This window comes from Gossypium arboreum, chromosome 12, assembly GCF_025698485.1.
Source record: "Gossypium arboreum isolate Shixiya-1 chromosome 12, ASM2569848v2, whole genome shotgun sequence".
NCBI lineage: Eukaryota > Viridiplantae > Streptophyta > Magnoliopsida > Malvales > Malvaceae > Gossypium > Gossypium arboreum.
The window spans coordinates 71154348-71178235 of record NC_069081.1 but is presented as its reverse complement, the minus strand read 5'-3'; the positions used below and the strand labels follow the sequence as shown (position 1 = coordinate 71178235).

At 30.1% G+C, this 23888-nt stretch overlaps 1 protein-coding gene and 1 long non-coding RNA gene across 9 annotated transcripts; one reads left to right on the top strand and one right to left on the bottom strand.

The window, feature by feature from the left end:
* Positions 1-1604: 1604 nt before the first annotated feature.
* On the bottom strand, positions 1605-9381 carry LOC128285594 (uncharacterized). Its single transcript, XR_008276081.1, has 2 exons — positions 8467-9381; positions 1605-1815 (listed from the first exon to the last, which is right to left on the bottom strand). It is a non-coding gene; the product is annotated as an uncharacterized LOC128285594 (long non-coding RNA).
* A 10281-nt stretch (positions 9382-19662) lies between these two features.
* On the top strand, positions 19663-23520 carry LOC108476490 (uncharacterized). Of its 8 annotated transcripts, none has more exons than XM_053023561.1 (5): positions 19663-19950; positions 20128-20165; positions 20916-21954; positions 22036-23097; positions 23203-23520. In XM_053023561.1, exons 3-5 carry the CDS (start codon positions 20920-20922, stop codon positions 23230-23232), a joined length of 2127 nt encoding a protein of 708 aa, XP_052879521.1. In that variant the 5' UTR covers positions 19663-19950; positions 20128-20165; positions 20916-20919; the 3' UTR covers positions 23233-23520. The 8 variants fall into 8 exon arrangements, with proteins under 8 accessions (XP_052879521.1, XP_052879519.1, XP_052879520.1 ...); XM_053023559.1 differs by having other exon boundaries at positions 20128-20216; XM_053023560.1 differs by having other exon boundaries at positions 20124-20165.
* The last annotated feature ends 368 nt before the right edge of the window (positions 23521-23888 follow it).

Sequence of the window (23888 nt, the reverse complement as noted above, 5' to 3'; positions counted from 1 at the left end):
AACTTTAATTTGAGTTGAGGATTTTGCTTGAGGGCAAGCAAACGCTTAAGTGTAGGGATATATGATAAATGATAAAACCAACACATTTTAATCTCGTTCTTAATACATTTTTGGATAATTATTTATGCAAATTGGTTAATTTGAAGCTTCTAATCCTTTGAATTCATGTTCCTATACTTAGGTGAGCATTTGGGAGCTAAAAGAGTGAAAAATGTGTGAAAATCAGACAAAAAGAGTAAATTTCAAGAGCCACACGGGTTGGGCCTTCCCACATGGGCTGGACACACGGTCGTGCGAGACACACGGGCTGCACAAACAGCCATGTGCCAGACTGTGTCGATTTTTCAATTTGTTTCCCAAACACGCGGGAAAACATAATTTTTAGGCTTTCTGAGCATTCTAAAGTCTATAAATACCAAATCGAAGAAGAGATATGGGGGCTATCAGAGAGTATTAAAGAAAACAACTTGAAGAACACTATTAGAGTCAACTCTGAAGTAGACCATCAAGATCGAAGACCTCTTTTTAATTTCTTCTAAAGTTTTTATGAGTTTCTTTATTTCTTGTGGTTTTTTTGACTTTGAGATATTTTTATTCAGAACTATGAACTAATTCCCTAGATACCTAGGGAAGATGAAACCTAAGATGAATTTTATTATTTGATTTTTGTTTTACGCGATAAATATTTTATTCTTGTTCTCAATTATGTATGCTTATTTTCTATTTTAATTTTTTGGGGATATTAATTCATGTTTAATGTGCTTAATTCAGTGGAGGAAAGTCCCTGTTTAAGAGTAGACCTAGCATAATTGAGTGGAGTTGTATGTTGTAACACCCCGTACCCGAGACCGTTGCTGGAGTCAGACACGAGGGGTTCGCAGACTTAACTCACTTATTTGTACAGTCCATTTTAATGCGTCACTGTCACCTTAAAAATCATATCTCGAGTTCCAAAACTCGAAAATCAGTTTCGTAAATTTTTCTGAAACTAGACTCATATATCCATCTACAAATTTTTTTCTAGAATTTTTGGTCGAGCCAATTAGTACAGTTTATTAGTTAAAGTCTCCCCTGTTTCGGGGTTCGACTACGCTGACCTTCATGCATTACGACTTGGATATCTCCCTGTACAGGGCTTCAATACTGATGCCGTTTGTTTCTATAGAAACTAGACTCAAATAGGAATCTATACATATATGGTATAACTTCTAAATGTCTCTGGTTAATTTATAATGAATTTCCAAAGTCGGAACAGGGGATCCAGAAACCGTTCTGGCCCTGTTTCGCGAAAACCTATATATCTCTTAACATACAACTCATATGATCGTTTCGTTTCTTCCATGTGAAAGTAGATTAATCAAGGTTTGATTACATAATTTATTCACTATTTAATTCCATTCCTACAATTTTTAGTGATTTTTCAAATATACATCACTGCTGCTGTCAGCATCTGCCTTTAAGGTAGACTTTACCTATTTCATAGTTTCCATGATTCAACTAGCCCTTTAGCATATATAGCCCAAAATATAATCATGATGAACCATTCTAATGGCTAATCGTTGCCAAACATTTCCATGCCTCTTAATGAACATATACATTCAAGATGATTATAACATTATGCTCAAAATATATATAAGCCATTTTCGCATGGCTATCCAAATATATACAACACCGAGTACTTGACTAATAACAAAAAAAAGGGTGTCCTATACATGCCATTTCAAAGTTCAACCAAAAGTGTACCAAAAGGAGCTTTGATAGTGTGGGCGACTTCGACTTCAAAAATCCCGAGTCCGATAGCTGAAGAACCAAAATCTATAAAACAGAGATTTACAGAAGCGGAGTAAGCATTTAATGCTTAGTAAGCTTTGAGCCATAAAATTTGACACAACTAAAATGTAGCATTCATATGGCTAAATGGATAATTTGACATGCACAAATTCTCAATATCATACTTACTTCACATTACCAACCCTTATATTCATACACAAAAGATCAACATAGCCAAAGGCCGATAGCTCATTTATCGATTGAGCGAATACTTATTTGTAAGGATCAACCAATTCAAAGCACATCTGAAACATACCTCATCGCTGGGATTTTACGAGCGTATTAATTGAAACTATTACAGCAAGGTCACTCATTCCCAAGCCACGTACCTTGAGGATTTAACCGGATATAGCTACTCGCTCGAATGCCTTGGGACATAGCCGGATATAGTAACTTCATACGAATGCCTTCGGACTTAGCCCGGATATAGTAACTCGCACAAATGCCTTCGGGACTTAGCCCGGAACTAGTCACTAGCGCAAATGCCTTCGGCACTTAGCCCGGTTATCATCCAAACATTCATGCACATATCAACAAATCATGACACATTTATATTCCATTTTCATAATCAGAGTTCAAACACAAGTCACGTATTAAGCAATCCCATTTTCGGCTCACTAGCCACATACAAACAACATGGTTTAGTTTGCTTTATGACACGATCTCTATGTACATACGGCTACCCGTCACACGTATAGACAAATTAACTCAACATAAAATTCAAGTAGAATCATCATATCACCGTATATTTGTTACGCTCATACGTCATGACTTAATCAAATCGTAAACTAAGTCTCGTTACTCGAAAACTTACCTCGGATGTTGTCGAGCGATTTCGATGGCTATTCGACCACTTTTCCTTCCCTTTATCGGATTTAGATCCCTTTGCTCTTGAGCTTAATTTAAACAAATAAATTCATTTAATTATTTTTCACTTGGGCAATTCCATTCAATACATGTATGTCATACAATTTAAGTACAATGACCTTGCTCAATACTATTTAAACATCATGCATTACCAATTTCATCAACACCATCTAACTTCATATAGAAACACATATCGTCCTAGGTCGGTACACAAGTCAAATGCATCATTTAAATTGTCAAAGTCCACAATTTAGTCATATTTCTCTATCATAGTTTCTTCACTTAAACCGAATTAGCAAGCCCATATAGTCCTTGGCCGAATGCTATTTAACCCAAGTCGTCGAGGATTTCATTATTTAACACCTTAGATATCCATAGCTAAATAGGTTATTTGTACATACATATATATACATAAGTGCATAGATACTATGTTACTAACAATTATTTCCTTGCTTAGCAGTCGAACCAATATACACATTACTTCATATCTACCCGTCACGTTTTCTCTACTTAAACCGAATAAACTTGCACATAAGGTCCTTGGCCGAACCTCACTAAAAACAAGTCAACCAAAATCTTAGTATTTATCTTGTGTATAACCTTATTTACCTTCCAAAAATCACAAAAACATCAAACTCTTAATGTTTATGTACAAGGCCGAATCTTAACATGATCCAACCTCCAACTCATTCCTTTCAACAACCAAAACCGAATGCTCAAGCCATCACCGAGATTTCGAAATTTTGCCATGGTTTGTGTAAGAAATTAGCTAATTAACTAGAAACAAGTTTAAAACTTAAGAATTTAACACAACATACTAACCTCCCCTTAAGCTCAAGGTGACCGAAACCTCTCTTCTTCCTCCTTTCAAACCGGCCAAGAAGAACCAAAGGATGAAGCCTTTCTCTTTTTTTTTTTTCTAGTTTCGGCAAAATAGGGGAACAACCACACACTTTTTTTTTTCTTTGTTTTCATCATATTCCCTTTCATTATTTTATTCCCATGCTCCTTATTTTATCATACCTCCCATGAAACACTAACTTAACATGTTTATGACATGTTTTTGCCCATCACACTTGGTCCACCATACTTGTCATGGCCAGCCACTACTAATTAGGGGGGGAAATTAACATGCAAGTCCCCCCTTTTTATTTCATGCACTAATAGATCCTTATGTTTTGACCTATCACATTTCAAAATTTTCTCACATAAGTCCTATTGACTAAATTCACATGCAATTTACTAAATTGAAGCTTAAAACTTTCACACATTCATAATCATATATTTTAGACATTAAATATCATATTCAAATAATTTGGTGACTCGGTTTAGTGGTCCCGAAACCGCTTTCCGACTAGGGTCACTTTAGGGCTGTCACATATGTAATTCTAGAAATAGAATGACATAAATCTACCGGATTAGAGTCAAATCTAATAAGAGAATTCATAGATTGAGTTAATGCGATAATAGGGGTTTTAATTAGAAAGATTTTCAATTAATTAACCTAGAATCAGTTGCTCTTACTCTCAAAAGAGATGTTATCATAATTTAGGAAATTCTATGGATCAAGTTACCAAGTGAATAAATTGTTTATTTCAGATTCATAATAATAGATGAAGTCTAGGTGGATACTTTCTTGGGTATTGTTTCTCTCATTGGTTGTCATTCAGTTATTTTTCTGATTTATTTTCTGTTGAATTCTTAGTTAAATTAGTTTACTAATTTTTGTTTAAAACCTATCACTCCAAATTATCGACTAAATAATACAACGATAATTACTAATACTTTTAGTCCTCATGGATACGATATCTCTACTCACCTTAGCTATACTATTTATCCATAGGTGCACTTGCCTTTATTTTTATTTTTTTAGTTAGTCAAGTGAGACACATCACGCTCTTAAGAGACATGCTTGTTGACTCCTTTTAATGAGAACACCAAATGTTATGGATGGAAAATTTATGGAAAGTTACAATCCTCACCACGAAATAGCGCACCCACACGTCTTCATCGACGTTGCTTTTCGACCGGAAGACCGAGAGCTAACTATCGAGACTGAGAAAGTTCTGTAGTCTACAATGATGTGGGTTCATAGGTGATGTGAGTCTGTGGTGAGGCAAAAGATGATGAAGACATGTGAATGCCTTCAACAGAGGTGAAGAATGAATCACGTCTGCTATAATGATAACTTTCTTCTTGCAATATGATCTTGGTCGAACGATCGCATTTTCTTGCGGTGAAAGTCTAAGACGATTAACATTGTCAACGTGTGATCTTTAGTGAAGAGGACCTTGGATGAGTGACGATGTCAAAGATGTTGTGAATGAGTGACCAACACTTGTGGAGGAAGTCCTAGACGAGTGGCAACATCAAGGATGAAGAGGATGGTTTTCCTTCATAGTCGTCTTATGGCAAATGTCCCTTAAGCACCTTCATTAAGGAGACAATATGAAAGGGCACGTAAGGTTATCCTCCAAGATGCATTTCAATAGTTAAGCCAACTATTGGATAAAGATAATAAAATAAAATAAAAACAAGTGAATAAGCTACGTATGTGAGAATGATATGCTTATGTTGCAAATGTGACAAGGTAGGATGCCTTCAGACGATGTTTTAGCCTTAAATAATGGCTTTTGTTGATAATGGCTTAGAATCGTAGAGGGAGAGAGAGATTTCTAGAGAGATATGCTCTTAAGAGTGAAATGTGTTGTTGAAGGATGTGTTGTTATGTTAAAGGAGGGAGACCTTCTTATATGTTTTGTTGCTTGTGGCTAAGGAACTTGTTAATTAGTGCAAGTTGTTGGTCACATGCCTTTCTCTCAGTGGGCAAAAGAAGAGGTGTATGCTTTTAATTGTGGCGTTGTTCACCTACACCCGTTCCTTTTAGAACCTTTCCTTAAGGGTGGCTTTTACGCTCAAGAAGTGAACTTCCATACCCAACTAGTGGTCATTGACCTAACAATAGGCTCTCATGGCCAAAGAGACTCTATAGGCCCAAGAATAGGCATCAAAACCCATTCTCTTTTATGCTAAGTTGAAAGTCTTTATTCAATTTGAGCTAGCAATTGTGTCGAACATTCAACATCTCAACATGGTTCAAGAATTATGGTGCACATTAAATCAAATCCAAAATCCCTCTTGCATCAACCAACCAAATTATAAAATATTTATTGCTTCTTTATTCTATTTCCACCAAATAATATGAAAAAACAATAATTACTATTTTATTTTATTTGAGGTGTGGTTATAATTAACCAAAAATTATGCGGATGCGGAGTGAGCGGAATTAATTAATGGGAATTTTAACCTTTCAAGTTGAGAGAAAGTGTCTTGATGTGGTGGAAAGAGGATGCACTAATGGAGATAATAATTAAAAACGAAGAGGGGGGGAGGGGGGGAAGGCATTATCACAACACGTCATTGATGCCCTCCTTATGGTAAAAGGAATCTTTTCTTTCTTGAATTGTTTCCCATTGAGTTCTGTCAAAGCGCCGACAACTTAACTTCATTAGTACAACTTGTTTCCATCTTTACAACATTATATTGTGCAACTTCCATTATTTTTTATTATGAAAAATCAAGTTCACTATTGTCATTTTCTACTTGTTCACGACATTATACGTTCAATCCGTTATGATAATTAAGTTTCATATTGTCATTTTCTACTTGTAAAGGAAATATTATTATTTTTAATTCAACCATTATTTGACATAATTGTACCAAAAGGAAATTATAGAGAAAGGTAGTTGAGATGAAGACAAGAGGTTGGTGGGCCTGCTCCTCTTAATTTGGTGTTTTTTTTGCAACATTTTTAAATATTTTATATTCCTTTTAAAAAAGAATTATATATGGCTCTCAATTTTTTAAAATATAGTAAAATACAATATAAAATTAAGAAGTTTGATTTTATAAATTTGGTAAAAAAATGTCTGATATTCCTTTAATTCACTTCTCTAATTTGCTTTTTAATATGTGTAGATATATATTAATGAGGAACGGAGATGTGAAATTTGAAATTCAGTTTTATATTTTTATTTTTATATTTTATATTTTTAAGTTTTATAATTGTTAATATTATTAAAATATTTTATTAAATTTATTAGTATGATATTTTAAATAAAAATATTTATTTAGTAACTTAATAAATAAAAATGATACTATAATGAACACAATTTTAATAAAATAATTTTAATATGATTAATAATTGAAATTGAGTTTTAAAATTTTAAAATAAAAATAAATTTTAAAAATAAAAATACAAATACAAATACTAAAGTTTTAAATTTTAAATTTTAAATTTTCAAAATTATAAATACTTATTTCAAGACGGTGGTATTAATATAATTAAAATAATGTTATTATTCCTTTGACAGAACAAATTCATACGAGTGAAAAGTCAACCTGAAAAATGCTAAGATTATGGACTATTATCATCCCAAATTTGCAAATATCGAGCATTTTAAGGTGTGATTGTTTTAAAAAATAACTTATGGAAAATATTTTTAATTTTTTATGAGAAATAGTTTGATAAAGAAAGATCAACTTTTCTTTTGGTTCATATAAAATTAATTTGAATAAAATCTAATATTATTATATTAATAACCTTTTTATTTTTAAAATATTAAAATATTGATATCAAATATTATAATTTTTAATATTAAACAATTATATTCATTTAATTATTATTATTCAATAATATAATAAAATATTAATATTATTTATTATTTTAATAAAGTATTTAATATTAAAAATTATTTCAATAATAAATATATACTTCAATTTATAAATAATAAATATTTTCTAACAAAAGATATTAATATTTTAATAACATAAATATGAATACTTGTTTAAATTATGATTAACTTAATATATCTCTTTAGGTCGAATATGTAATTATCCACTCTCATCTATTTAATATATGTAACCGTGTTTTAATTATTTTTTATTATTAATTTTATATAATATATTAATTATAAAACATTTTGATTGTCACAATAGAATTATTTTACAATATTTTGTAACAAATATAATTTATGGTGCGTTTATTTTACTAATAATAACTTTTAAAAATAATTTCAAAAAATTATTGAACAACGGAAATTAAGTTATGCAGAATAATTCAGATATCCGAACTCATTTTTAAAATTATTTTCTAAATGTTTCTTTCAGTAAAACAAATTATCTTTAATATCTACAAGTTTGATTTTGTTATAGTTTATTAAAAAAAAAACCTCAATTTCCTACACAAAATATCCATATGGGTGGAGCCAAAATATTTGGATCATCGAACAAATTCGAAAAATTAAAACTTTTAAAAGAATTTGTATAAATTAATATATAACATGATTAAATGTAAAAGTATTAAAAATTATTTAAATATAGTAATTAAATAAATCCGAATCCTAAATGCAAAAATTTTCATAAAAACAACCATTTTATTAGTATTAGACTAATAGTGATTCTTACAAGCTTAATTTTCTAATTAATAGGGACAAATAAAATTATTTTTATGTATATCATTTTTATCACTTGAATTGAAATAAAATTTCATTTTGTAATTCTCGCCGGTAGTTGATTTTTGTCAAAATTAAATTATTAGTGGCCACGTTCAATTGCGGTTATGAGTTTCAACGAGCGGTTAAACTGGCTATTCGTTAATTCAGCCAGTAACAGTAAAGAGGAAACAACCATTACAATTTGGGCAATCTGGTTTTCCTGCAAAAAACCGTTACATGAAAGAAAAGTACAAAGTGTGGAGGAAGTAATTACCTTTATGGGCTAGCTGGAACGTTACAAAACCCCAGACCCAAAGCTTTGATAAAATGGAAGCCCCCTCCTACGAATTGGGTCAAAGTGAATGTTGACATAGGTTTCTCTGAGACAAAATAACATGTAGCATAAAGTTTCTTAATTAGAAATGACGAAGACTTATAATGGGGTCGGGAATCAGAACTCATAACCTAGTTAGATCAGTGGCGTTGGTTGAAGTGATGGTTGTTATTCACGAACTCTAGTTTGCGTTGGAGATGGGTTTCACGAAAATTATTCTAGAAAGTGACTCTAGAACAATTATTAAAAACCTCCAAGCAACAGAGGAAGACTATTAGGAGATAAGACTGATTACTTGGGATGTAAAGGCTCTAGCAAGGAATTTTTCTTCATGTTGTTTTGAGCTCGTTGCAAGAGAAGGTAACACAACGCGGCGCATGTGATGGTGGTCGAAGGGATGAGAAGATTAGAAGACTCATTCTAGGTTGAAGATGCTCTATTAAAAGCGTTAGAAATAGCAGATTTGGACTGTCGTTTCATCCAACCACCATAGTTTCCCTCGTCTATTGCTCGCGATTCTAGGTTGAGAAATTTTGATACTCTAAAGGTATATCTCAACTCCCTTCCATTGTTTGCTGGTTCCGATTACCAGATCTCGGAAGGTTTTGGCCATTTTGGGTTTTCTGGTCACTTAAGGGTTTGGAAGAAGCTTCTAGAGTTGCATCGTGTTTTATTTTCTTTATTTATCTGTATGAACTTTCATTTACTATCTGCTTTTGTTGTGTGTTTGTTTGAACTACGTTTTGGACTTTCAAGCCCATTTTAATCAAAATGGATCGTTTATTAAAAAAATTTATTTTAGGTCAACTCGTCAAAATTATTAAGTTGTTAAATTTAGATGAATATAAATAGATTCGAGTTTTACTATAACTCTTTTCAAATTAATTGAACTTAAGAGTAGTTTTTTAAGTCATTATATTTTTGGCTCTCAATATATTTTGATATTTATTTCAACTATATAATGCTTGATCTAACTTAAATTTATATTGTTTGCAATTCCTTGTGTATATGTGGACCGGCTCTTTTTCTTGAGTTTTAGACTATTTGCTTTCATGTCCATTGCGTAGATGATGATCTTGTTCATGTTTTAGCGATTGAATGAAGGTTGGTCATTTTATTTCAATTTGTATTATTATTTTTATTTTGCCTGAATTTTGTATTGATTTGATATTGCACTCAACGTCTTTGACCTGCTTTTTCTATTTTGTAAATCAAATTTACTATTTTGTTAGATTTAAGATTTTCCTGATAAATCTATGGGAAAGCTAAAAAAAAAAAACTTTTAACACATAAAATTTCCTTTTTACCTTTTTATTTTTTTATATAATTATATTATAAAAAGGTTATGATAGTATAAAATTATTATTTATACTATTATTTAAATTCGATTGAATTGGTGTCATAAGTCAATCTGGTATTTACTCGAGTTAGGAAATTACAATAGTAACTTTCCTAATTGAAAAAAGTTATATTATTTGAGGGTATTTTAATTTTTTATTTTAACAAAACCAATAAAAATATACTTGGAATTTCAAGCCACATCAATTACATTAATAAAACATTTAATTTACTAACTAAAGATTTTTTAATATTTTTATACATTTTAATTTTATTATGCAAATTTTATTACCTCTATCAATTGTATATCTATACTATTTATTAAGTATTTTACTAAGTCTATCAATTGCAAACTTTAATCAAGTCTCAACTCAATTAGGGAATTACCAAAAACTATTTTATTTGCAAAATAAATTGTATGATTATGTGTGTTTTATTTTTTATATTTTTATAAATTAATAAAAATTTATTCGTAATGAAATTTGAATAAAAGACACCAAGCATATAAAATTTTTCATTTGTCATTTGAACTAAAGTAATTTTTAGTTTTATTTGAAACTTTAATAATGATAAACAATTATATTTATTTAATATTCTTAATATGATGTGCTTTTGTGTTTAAATTTTGTTTTACTCACAATTTAATCTATTTTTTATTTTAATATCGTACATAATTCATTATTTATTGTATGTTATTTTTAAAATATATTTGTATTATAAATACGTGATTTTCACAAGTAATAAAATTTCTAATATTTAATTATTTCCTTTGATTAATTTTACTTTATTTACTTTCCATTCTCTTATTAATTTTAATAATCCAAATAAAATAATATGTAATCTTTTCATTTCCTTAACATTCATATCTTTTATTTTACCTTCATTTATTTTCTTTCATTTACAATTATTAATCCAAATATAGTGTAAATTACATACCTTATAAGGATAAAAATAAAAGGCTTAATACTTAATTTGGTACTTGAATTTGACACTTTTTTAATGTGATACCTACGTTTTTTAGTCTAATGTAGTACCTATATTTGACAAAAGTTATGCATTTTGGTACATGTATTTGACACAAGTTATACATTTTAGATCTTGAAGCTAACAATGTTAAATTTTAGTGCTTAATTTGGGTTTTAGAGTTTATTTGATGAAATTTTCATATTTAGCTAATAATATTAGTAATTAACTTCCATCAAATTAATCCTAAAACTTGAATTAAATCATACACATCCGATTGTATTTGAAAAATTAAATACAAATATAAACAAATTCACAATTAACACTGAATATTTTCTACTAACAAAATTATGAAAAATTTAAATTTAATATTATTAGTAATTAATTTATATCAAATCAACCCTAAAACCTGAATTTAACATTAAAAACTTCGTTACTTTTGAGTACCAAAATATATAACTTTGTCAAATACAATCACCAAATTGGACCAAAAATAACATATGTACCAGATTAGAAAAAAAATGTCAAATTTGAGTACCAAATGATATATTAAGCCAAAATAACACTCATTGTCTCAATTACATTATAGGATAATATTTGATGCACTGTTAGTGTATGAATCTCATGCACTGCTAGTTTAACCATAACTTGCCACCTCATTAATGAGCTAATAACAATAAGTTATGAACTTACAAATAAATATTAATAAACCATAATTTGTCACCGAGAAAAATAACAAAAAGTTAAGGATTTACTGATAAATATTAATGAGGTGGCATGTCATGATTAATTGGTAGTGAATGAAATTTATATCTGACAATATATCAAATATTATCTCTTAAATTATTGTTGTTACTAATTTTTATCATTTTTGAACTTCAACTCTTATTATTTAAATATTTTAATTAATTAACTTTTAAAAATAAATATTGAGAAACTATATTATTCAAAGTTTTTGTGAAGTATATTACTTTAAATTTTCAATTATAAATGTAAAATTAATAAAAGATTAAATTTGGAATTCTTTTTACAAAAAAAAAAGTCTAATTGTGATAATTTTTTTGGGAGAGGAGAGGATGTATATACACTTCTACTCACGAGTCACATCGTACTCTAATTCTCATATTTAATGGAAAACTTTACAACTTGAGGAGTATATTATCTAGAATTGTTTATGAGATAAGTTATTCGTCAAGATTTAGGTTTGAAATTTGAGAATATTATTTTTTAAAAAAATATTAGATATGAAATGTAACATCTCGAAATAGGGCCTAAACGGAATAGTGGTTGCTAAACCATAAATCCAAGGTAGAAAAATTTATTTTATTATCATTTTAAGGTCTATGGGATGATTGCATGATTGTGTGAAAATTTCGTTTAGAAATTTTATCGATAGAGGGTCCAATTTGATATTTAGGACTATATTGCAAAAGTTGTAAAATGTGTGTTCTAGTTCACAAAGGTATTAAGTACTTGTGAGTAATGGGTTTTTAAAGTGGAGGTCCTTGGATAGTAATTAGACCATTATACTAGTTTGGACAAAAATACCTAAAGGAAAATAAAACACCATAGTTTTTAATTAAGGGCATTTCGGTCATTTAGTTATTAAAATGAATTAAAAACAAAATTAAAAGCCAATTTCTGTCCATCTTCTTCATTAGGCCGAAATTTCAAGGTTTCTCCATAGCTAGGGTTTGTTCCAAGCTTCCAAGCTCCATAGTAAGTGATTCCAAGCCCCGTTTTTAATGTTCTTTACATTTTTGGAGTCCCGGTAACTTGATTAAGCTTATTCTAGCAATAATTCAACCTAGGGTTCATATTTGGAAAAATACCCATAGGTGAAATTTGTGTATTTTGGTGTTTTATGATAGAATATGAGGTTTTAAATTATGTTAGATAACTTGTGCTACTCGGTTTTAAGTGAAAACGAGTAAAATGGCTTAATCGGTAAAAATACCTAATAGTCATAAGTACATGTTAGAGTGAGAATTTTATGTTTTCATAGATGGGAAAAATGATCAGCATGTCATAAAACATAAGAAAATAGGATGAAGTTTAAATTTCGAGCCTTGAGGAAAAAGTGTAAATATGTAAAAGTTTAGGGGCAAAAATATAATTTTGCCAAAGTTTGGGTCAATGACTGTTTTAATAAATGTGAGTATTAAATAAGCTAAATTTTTTTATTATAGATCAAGAAGAACAAAATTCGAAGTTAGACCGAGGAAAGAAAAAGATAGTGGACTAAATCGATATAGTTGATCGTATTTTGTTTCGAGGTAAGTTTGCGGTAAATAAATGCAATATTCTATTATTTTATGTTAATGTTGTTAATTTCCAGAATGTGTATATTTATTTTATGAAATTATTCAAAGAAGACTCAAGCATGAATTGACGGAGAAGTAATTTCAGAAAGTCCCGGTTGAACCTTAGGAATGTGTAGAATGCAAATGTCATGACATTAGGGTTTAAGGATACCATGTAAGACCATGCTAAGGCATGGGAATTGGTAAGGTTTCTAAGGCAAGGAAATCATGTAAGACCATGTCAAGACATGGCATTGATAAGTTACTATAAGGCAAAGGTCCCATGTAAGACCATGCCAAGGCATGGCATTGGTGAGTTCATAAGGCAAGGATACCATGTAAGACCATGTCAAGACATGGCAATGGTAAGTTTCAAAAGGATACCACATAAGACCATGACAAGTCATGGAAATGGTAAGGTACCCGCGTATCCTTAGTATTCCAAGTGGTTCGACGGGAAAATTTAAAGAGAATATCAAGGTAAGGTAAGGTAAGACGAGTTATACTAAAAAGGTAAGACAAGTTCATGCTAGAAGAGCAAAGGTAAGTACATAATGTTCATGTATGCTTGATAAGGAAAAAGGTAAGTAAAATGTATTAATAAATTTGATTAAGTAAGTAAGTATTTAAGTAAGTGAGTAAGTGAAGAAGTTTAAAATATGTCTATGACAATTAATGAAGTTGCATTAAGTAGTATCATGCCAAGTAGTAAGATAATTCTTATGAATGTTGTTATTTATTTGCATGCAAACTTACTAAGCTTAATGCTTACCCCCTTTATTTTCCTTCTTTCTATAGTTTTTTCAAGCTAACTCGGGGATCGTAAAGTACGTCGGAGGTCCGGGCACACTATCACGAGGATTATTTTGGTATAGCTAGTCGTTTCATTTTGAGTATGGCATGTATAGCATCGTAGCCATTTTGTGTGTATGATCTTATGATATGGGTGATGAATGGTATGTAAATGCTTGATAATGATTAGCTGTTGGAATGGCTAATCAAGGACATGTTTGGTGTTATGTATGCCTAAATGCTAGTTATTCCATGAAAATCATGAAAAAGGTGAAATTAGCTTTAAAACAAGATGTCGACAACAATAATGATGTGAATTTGGAAAATCACTAAAAATAGTAGAAATGGATTTAGATAGTGAATGAGATATAGAATTAAAGCTTGATGAGTCTATTTCATATGGATGGAATAGGTATATGAGTTATATTTTATGAGATATTTAAATTTTTGTAAAACAGGGCTAGAGCGATTTATGGATCCCTTGTTCTGACTTTGGAAATTCACCAAAAATTGTAAAAAGATAATTAGAAGTCATGCTTTACATGTACAGATTCCTTATTGAGTCTAGTTTTATAAGAAACAAACGAAATAATAATTGAAACTCTGTACAGGGAGATATTTAATTAGTAATACACAGGGGTCAGAGTAGTCGAACCCTGAAACAGGGGAGACTTTAACTAATAAACTGTACTAGTTGGCCAGACCAAAAATTCTAAAATAAATTTAGTTGATAGATATATGAGTCTAGTTTCAGGAAAAATTTACGGAATTGAATTTCGAGTTTCGTAACTCGAGATATGAATTTTTAAGCTACTGTGACACAGTTAGCCAGCTTGTCTGGAAGTTCTAAAATAAATTGTTTGAGCTGTTTAATTAATAAATTAAATCCGTTAACACCTCGTGCTTGACTCTGGCGATGGTCTCAGGTTCGGGGCGTTACATGAAAAATAAACTTGGGCAATATTAAGCACATTTAAAATATAGGCTAGACTTAGGCTTAAATATCCAAGGCTCGAGTCTAAGACTTTGCTCGATTTTAAGTTTATAATATTTTATATTCTATTATTTTTATATATTACATAATTTATAACACAAAAATATAAATTTATATTAAATATATAATACTATTCTAATGTAACATTAAAATAATGTTAAGATTATTATATAAAATTTTCAATAAGTAAAAAATTAAATTATTAAATATTAAATAAATATAATATAAATATTTTTTAAAATAAAAATTAATATGAGAGGGCAGAATGTTTGTATCAATCTTTTATAAATATAGACAAACTTAAATAAAATTTTAAACTTATATTTCTAATAGAACTAAACTTAAACAATTATAAAATATATTAATATCCTACTCCATCCTAACCCATCTGAATCATCAACACTTCTAACATTATCCAAGCTAGTAGATAGTTTTAGTTTGAAGGTCAATAGATAATTTTAGTTTGAAGGTCAATACATCTGAAGCAATTAAATGAGGCTGGCGAGGCTGTTGAAAACAGGACTGCCACCCAATAATTCAAGATAAGCCTAGATTTAGTACAGTGTATGTCGCTTTCTTTTTCTTTTTCTTTTCTAGTATTTTTATTAATTATGTGAAAAGTAATATAATTTAAAGAATATTATAATTAAAATATTCGATATCGTGTCTGTCATATTCTTTTGACATATTTATAGTTATATCTCATTTAAATTAGGCTTCATGTTTAAAAAACATTTAGTAAAAATAAAAAATCAATTAAATCCCATTTAATTTGCATCTAATTATATTTTATGCTAAACAGAAAAGATAATCAAGTTCCTACATTAATAAAATTATCATTGATTAATTTGGTTGTTAGATTACGTTGATGTGATTAATGGAACCCTAAAAAGGATGGCGTGTAGCATGCACGTAAAAAATTGCTAATGTGATTATAAAGGCTTTTTTACATAATTAATTTAAAAAATTAATTAATTACGAAAATAGATATTTGTTATAGTGTTCTGTTAGTATCGCTTGACATATTGACGGTACCAAACTAAAATGTAATAAATGAAAATATTTAAGGACCTAATATATAAATTTCTCATTTAAATTAACTATTGAAAAAAGCTTCTAAGGTGTCCGGCACTGTGGTGGTACTAAACCTTAAATAAGGTTAAATCCTTCATAAATTCTCATTGTTTATTATTTTATTTTATTTCCCTTCAACACCAAAAATAGAGAGGCCTCTTACCAATTAATTCAAATAGTTTTTTCTACCAAAAGTATTTTTATAAAAAACCAATTCCAACTAAATAATAAATTTATTTATTGTTTGAAAAATAAATTTTTTGTTTAAATTACGCTTGACATAACAGTTAATGGTATTCATTGTAATTTTCTTTTGCTTACATTATATCTGAAAATTATAAATTTAACTAATAATTATAATTTATACATAATAAGATTTTTCTAAAGATTTTATAATTATAATTTTATACGATAATAAGGATTATTATAAAAGCTTTAGAAAAATCTTATTATGTATAAATTATAATTATTAGTTAAATTATAGTTTCCAAATATAATTTGAGCGAAAGAAACTACTACGAATATTGTTAATTGCTATGTCGATATAATTTGAACAAAAAATTATTTTCAAAAAAATTATTTCCAGTTAGAATAAGCTTTTTTACAAAAATACTCTTTGGTAGAAAAAACTTTTTGGACTAATTAATAAGAGGTCTCTATATTTTTGATGTTGAAGGGAATAAAAAGAAAATACTAAACAAGGAGGGTTTATGAAATAATTAACATTATTTAAGGTTTGGTGACGTGTCAAGCAGCGCCTTCAAATTTTTTTTTTCAGCAACCAATCTAAATAGGGAATTTACATATCATGTCTTTGAATATTTTAGTTTATTATTTTTTAGTCTAATGTATCCAATATGTCAAAGTGACATTTGGCGAACATTGTAGCAAATGCCTATTTTCGTAATTAACTGCTTCTCATACCATTTTCGTAATTAATTATTATTTTTATATTATTTATGTAAAAAGGTCGATTATGAAATATAAATTATAAATATTATAAATATATATAAAATAATTATAAATTTTATATGTTAGAAAATAATTTAAAGAATTGTAAAAATATATAAATTTATAAAATTATAAAAAAAGTTTAAAAGTTAAAAAACTATCAATAAAAAACAATTAAGTTATTATCATGAGCCCTTATCAATATTAATTTGACCATAAATGGATGTTGATTTAATCGACATAAACAATGAGAAGCTAATATATGACATGCGACGTGGATATAAGACGTGCCACGTAGATAAGTATGTTAGTATGCCACATGGATAGATGACTACAATTTTTGTTAATGGAGAAGCTTTATTGATTTTTTTTATTTGTTGACAACAGCTAATTAGGTGAACTTTTTCAGTAAGACTTAATTATTTTTTAGTGAGGGTTTTAGGCCTTACTCTTAAAAAATTACAAAAAATGATAATCTAAAAATAAATAATACTCATGTTATAGTTTCATTCGTGACAAGACATGTGGCAAGCCTAGAAGATGCCTGAACAATAAACCTACACTAGAAAGACAAGTGATCATCAGTGAACTCACTCTCCCGAGTGGACTATTCAAACAACAAGTGGTTCAATCTCCATTGGGAACATAGAGTTGTTTAGTCACCAAATATCACATGGGTTCAACTGCTTTATCCTATCATATTCAGATTGGATGGTAGGATCTATCCTATCCCAAATATCCTCGTCCGATTGAAGACATCCTTTCTACAAGCTCTGTAATGATTGCTAGATGACAAGTCCAACACATTAACACCATATTACACAAGACCCCTTTTATAAACTGTTGGATATGGTGCCTTAAGTGTAGTATTTTCAACTATATACACTTGTATTTTCCCCGAATAGATTGGTTTAATAAAATTATTCATAAATTACATTAATACCTTGTATATTGTTCTCAATGAGTTTTTGACACAAAGCAAAATGGAAGTAAATATTAGCTTACTGGTTATCCAATGTTTAACTAATACTAAGCGGTTTTACGTGGTCAGATCGTAATACTAAAGACAACTTATATTAGTAGATGAACCTAAATATGTCCTTAGTCTAATTAGAAATGAGCAAGCTGATTGAAAAAATAATATGCCGTTTCAATTCCAATTAGTGAGATGCTTTGTCTTGAGTATCGGAGTAGATGACTCTCAGAAGATAAATACATAGATGTGACTGAGTGGACATAAGACAGAGCCCAAGTAGAATAGATCCTGATAGTACGTACTCACTATAAATCATTAAAAGTATATGAAATCAGATAATTATTGGACACACATGTACACTACACATCATTACAAACATTGACAAGGAAGCAACACAAGGAATCAAATTGTATGTCATTACAAAATGCAACAATAGCTACAAGGATGCTCACTTCTAATATTTCTAAAGTTTGGATAGAAATTGGTTTGATAAATAAAGCCAGCAAGAAAAGATTGAATGTAAGTAGGAAGAGAAATGTAAGCAAAACCAAATGAATATTGGGTTGATTATGACTGACTTGGGCGTATTGGAGAGACACGATAATTTTTATATTTTTTTACATTTTTTACAATTTTCTTACGACTTTATAAAAATTTATAATTTTTTCTATATTTCTATATATTTTATAATTTTCACGATTTTTTTATAAAATTTTGCATTTTTAATAATTTTTACAATTTTTATAATTTTTCTAATTCTTAATAACTTTTAAATATTTTTATTAAAATTTAATAATTTTACAAATTTTATTGATTTTTATTTTTATCATTTTGCTATATGTTATGTCGTGATTGTGATACGTGGTGACTTTAAATGAAAAAAAATTAGAGGCAATTAACCTTAACAGTTAAAGGGTCATTTTGATGCATTTTGACAATTCAAATACCCAATTGAATAAAAAAAAGAAATTTAATTTATTTTTAAAAAATTGGAAAATTTTTTACACCCTTAAATTTAATAATAATCATTTGGTAGTTGAGTGATTGAATCCGCATTGTGCTTCTTTTTTATGACGAAAAAAAATAGATTTTATAATTAAATTGAGAAAATTTCCAAGGATAAAAGTGGCTTAATGGTTTAGGAAGATAAAAAAGTTTTGGCTTTGTGACGTGGGTTTGAAACTTCCGGTGTGTATTGGATTTCCTTTTCTTGAGAATCATGAAAAGTTTAGAAAAATAGACTAAAAAGAATAGTGAAAATGAAGAAAAAAATCATAAATATCATGCCAATAACGTGTTATGAAATAAAAAATAAAATAGTAAAAACAAGAGAAATAGAGGAGTAAAAAGAATAATAAAATTTTACTTCTAATGACAGTAAATTATCTACTTTTAATGACTGTAAATTATTTTAGGATGTATTTAAAAGCTAAATTTCACATTATATTTTTATAATAAAAATATAAATATTAAAGTTAAATTTCAGGTTAAAATTTTTATTTGAATTTTACAATATTATTTGAATCAGACTAAAATAATCAGTTAAATAGATATTCAATCGAATTACGTTAAATTGAGAATTGATTCCAACGACTTGAATCAACTAAAAAATTGATTGAATTGATTCAACCAAATTTTTAAAATTTTTTAAAATTTTAATAACTTTTTAATTAAAGCAATTGATGATAGGAATCAATCGAACCCGTTTAAGAAACATAGGAACACGTTTTACAGTTCCCAATGGACAGCGGGAAACGAGCAACGGCGTTTATGAAAATTGAAAACACATTGTAGTTTGAAAACCCCACTTTCTCTTTCCTTTTAAAAAAATAATGAGAAAACAAGTTTTTCTCACATGATTTGGAAACAAGTGGACTCATAAACAACTCTTTATAAATTCACCTCTGATTTTTTGTCATAGGTCAAATTTGTTTGATATTGATGTGCTATAAATGCTTATAATTAATGAGCAATTCTTTCGGATTTTCTTTAAAAAAATAAAATTGTAGTAATTGAGTTTCCATTACAAGCGGGTAAAGGATTTTCTCGATCTCACTCAGTAGCTATCCTATAAGCGTCTAAGCAAATATTATTCTTCTCTTCTCTCTTCTTTATTCTTTCCCTTTCTTTTTCAATAATATATTTAATATTTTTCTGTTTTATTATTCTTATGATTGATTAAGCATTGATTCTCTCTTTTAATTAGGCAGCTCATTTTCAAGTTTTTCCAAGGAAGGAACTTGGTTAGGTTGTGTTCTCTTATCTTCTGCAGATTTTCCTTCTTCATATTTTTAAAAAGGTGCTTTTTTAGTTGTTAATTCTTCTCAAGTATTCATAATTAATGCCCTGGTGAGTAGTTGTTGGAATTTCAGCTACTACTGAAACCAAAATGAGATTCAAAAGAGGAAGAGAAAGATCTGCATCTATTATGTTTGATTTCATTTAATTATTTTATCTTCTTTCTCTTTCAAATTCGAGTGGGGTCTTCTGTTTTCTTCATAAATTTAGCTTCAGTAAGAAATCCGAACCTGAAATGATGCTTTGTTGTTATTTTTTTCTTTTGAAATGTTTATGGATTTGAATCAGTAATGGTTTACTGTGATTTCATGGTTGTTGTTAATACTGGATTTGTTGATAATAAGATGCTGCTGTCCATCCAGTGTGTTATTAGCTCTTTTTTTTTTTCCTTTTTCCTTTTGGCTGAAGATTCATTCGTATCTTAGATTAAAACTTTAGTATTCCTCTGTTTTTAGGAAATTTCTATTCGGGGGTTCTGGGAAGAAATTGGAATTCAAAAAAAAAAAAAAAAAGTTAATATGATCTAAAACGGTCAAGTGGCTTCTGTTGGATTGAAGAATTTGTGAATGGGATTATGATAATTTAGAAATGTGATTCTTTCTTTTCTACCTTATCTGACTTGTGAAACGATGTTTTCCTGTTATATTCCTTAACATTGTTCATTAGGATTTTATCTGATGCATTTATTTTAAACAAACAGATATATGTTGCTAAAGAATTTGATGGAAGACAAGCAACTGGACTTTAACCGGCCACTTCTCTCTGTGAGGCGCTTCACATCCCAGGTTGCAGGTTCTGAATCTGAGGGCAACAAGAAAACTGATAATTCACTCAACAAAGTACCCAATCCGCCTGTTTATAAATCAGAACTGAAATCAGGTCCGCTCAGGAACCCTGGAACAGTTCCTTTTGTATGGGAGAAAACCCCAGGTCGACCAAAGGAAGAAAGCAATATACAAACTGATGCTCTTGACCGGCCTCCTATTGCCCCAAAGCTTCCACCTGGGAGGGCTTTGAGGGATAAGCAGCAGTCTCCTAGAAAAGGGTCTGATGCTAAAACTTTTGCACCCTACCAAACAGAAATGGTGGCTTCCAGTTCTCAAAATGTTCCATCATTGGCTCTCAATGAAACTACATATGAATGTGCAAATGGAGAAATGGAGGAGACAGGGAGTTCTGGCTCGAAGGATAGTGGTGAGGCATATGTAGATGCACTTGATACACTTTCACGGTCAGAGTCATTCTTCTTGAACTGTAGTATTAGTGGTGTGAGTGGATTGGATGGTTCAGATATCAAACCATCTGGAACCTTCTCATCAGATCCCCAAACTCGGGATTTCATGATGGGTCGTTTTCTGCCAGCAGCAAAGGCAGTAGCATCAGAAACACCTCCATATGCTACAAAGAAACAACCTATAGCACGAGAGCCACCAAGACAGATAAAGAAGCTTGTAATTGCGGATAAGCAGCAACCACTTTATGCATCCAGTCCAAACAAGTTCACACATGCACAGGATGACTGGTCCGAAGAAAGTGAAGATGATTGCTATAGCGACTCTCAAAACTTTTCAGTCAATGTTTGTGGCTTGTTTCCTCAGTTTTTGCTTAAAAATTCCTTGTGTCTTTTGAACCCAATACCAGGAGTGAAAGCTCAAAAATCAGCGCAAACTGCATACTCTGATCACAGGCGAGAGGCTAAATCCTCGTATTTGAGATCTTGCAATGAAACTGAAACTGAGGTAATTCTAATCCCTTCTCCTCAGTTTTTATTTTGATTTCCTTCTGTAAATTAAATATTGGTTTCATTTCTTTCTGCATAGCATTCTGAGGCTGCTGGCAAGAAACGCTTAACAGGTATTGCCCAAACAGAGGAGGCTATTGAGGATAAGAATAATCTAAAGAGTGGATCTAGCAAGAAGAGTTATAGAAGTGATTGTCGGAATCCGGAGGGAGCTTCTCTTTTTAGGCATTTTCAGGGTAATAATGTATCATCATATCCTAGTCAAATATCCTGGCCGGGGCATCAAGAAAAACGGTTTCTTGGTATTCCTGATAAAGCTAAGAACTACAGGGTTAGTAGCTTTGATCCGCATAAGCCAGGGAGCAAGAATCTTCAAGAATGTCTGGCAAGTGAGTGTATTAGCCAGGAATCAGGTTCAGCAAGCCCTGTTGAGAAAACTCTGTATGTAGATTCTGTACAAAGGGGAATATCATCCAATTCATGTTTTCCAGATGAAACAGCATCATGCATGAAGGATGGTTTGGAGATCCTAGTTAATCCTGGGGAAATGGAGGAGAATCCTTCAGTAGATTCTTCATTGAAGCATACCAAGCACTTGAATCATGTGGTTGATGAGAAGACACCTGTTCTGCATAAGTGCATGGAGTCCGTGGATCCGTATTCTCTGCTTTTGCCTGAAAAATATGCTCCTTACTTGCAAATGGATGCCACGGATGGTGTTAGAAGGGATCAAGATTTGATTCAGGATTCTAGTAAATTGACATTCTTAAATGTTAATGAATTTAAATTAAGTCAACAAGACCTCATACAACATTCTAATAAATTTACAAACTCAAAAGCAGCTGAGTGTAGAAAAGCTGATTTGGAAAGCCAGCCGCAAATCAAATCAAGTAACCAAGGAAGTTCTCATGGCTGCAACTTAAAATTTCCTCTTGCCTTACCTTTACCTAAAGCTCCATCAGAATCTTGGTTGAAGCGCACCTTGCCTGCTGTTTCCTCGAGAAATTCATCTTCACGGACTGGTCTTGGTACATGTAACTATAGTGAAACTGAAGCCTACACAGCTCTGTCCAGTGATCTCAAGTGGGAAAACATTGTTAAATCTTCTAATGTTCATCACGGTCGTTTGCGGTTTTCAGAGGTAATTTCAATTTCTTAGTTCATACTTCTGTTTTTCTTTATATTTTTGGTTTACTGTTAATGGATCGAGTTCATACTTTTACCGTGTAATTTCTCATGTATTCAGGAACAACTTCCTCCTATACCAGAAGCTTAGAAGTATTGGGATTCATTGCTTTTATGGGGTTAAGGATGCATAAAGAAGATTAAACCCCTTTTAAATATTTATATCTACAAACAGTATAAGTAAATGATGGAAAGCTGTAAAAGTGTAAAATCAATATTTGCTTAGGGCACTGAAATATGAAGGTTATAAACTTTTGTAAATAACATCAATTAGTTCGTTGAGTAGGTCCAATAATCCTGTAGTTGGATTCTTTTCTAAAGGGATTCAGAACTGTATCCTCTTGTTTGCAATAAAAGGAGAAATTTGCTGCTTGTATCATTAGCATTAGCAATATCATGCTTTTCACAAATGGAATAAAAGACCAGATAGGATCGGTTGGTCAAAATAACAGTTTAATCAACTGAATTGGTAGAATAAAATTTGAAAATCTAACCAATTTTCAGTTCCGATTGCTTTTGTGGCTAAAAGTAAAGCCCGAGTCTATTCATCAAAATTCTGGCTGAGAAAGGTCATCCTTCGGGGATGAGACAAGTGATTTAACCATTTCAGTCAAAATTGAACATTACCTCAATAAAATATTATTGGAATTTTATATTAAATACACAGCTGACAATGTATATTTAAAAAAAAATAAAGTTGACAACGTAAAATTATCAAGATACATAATTTTTTTTTTCAAATATGAT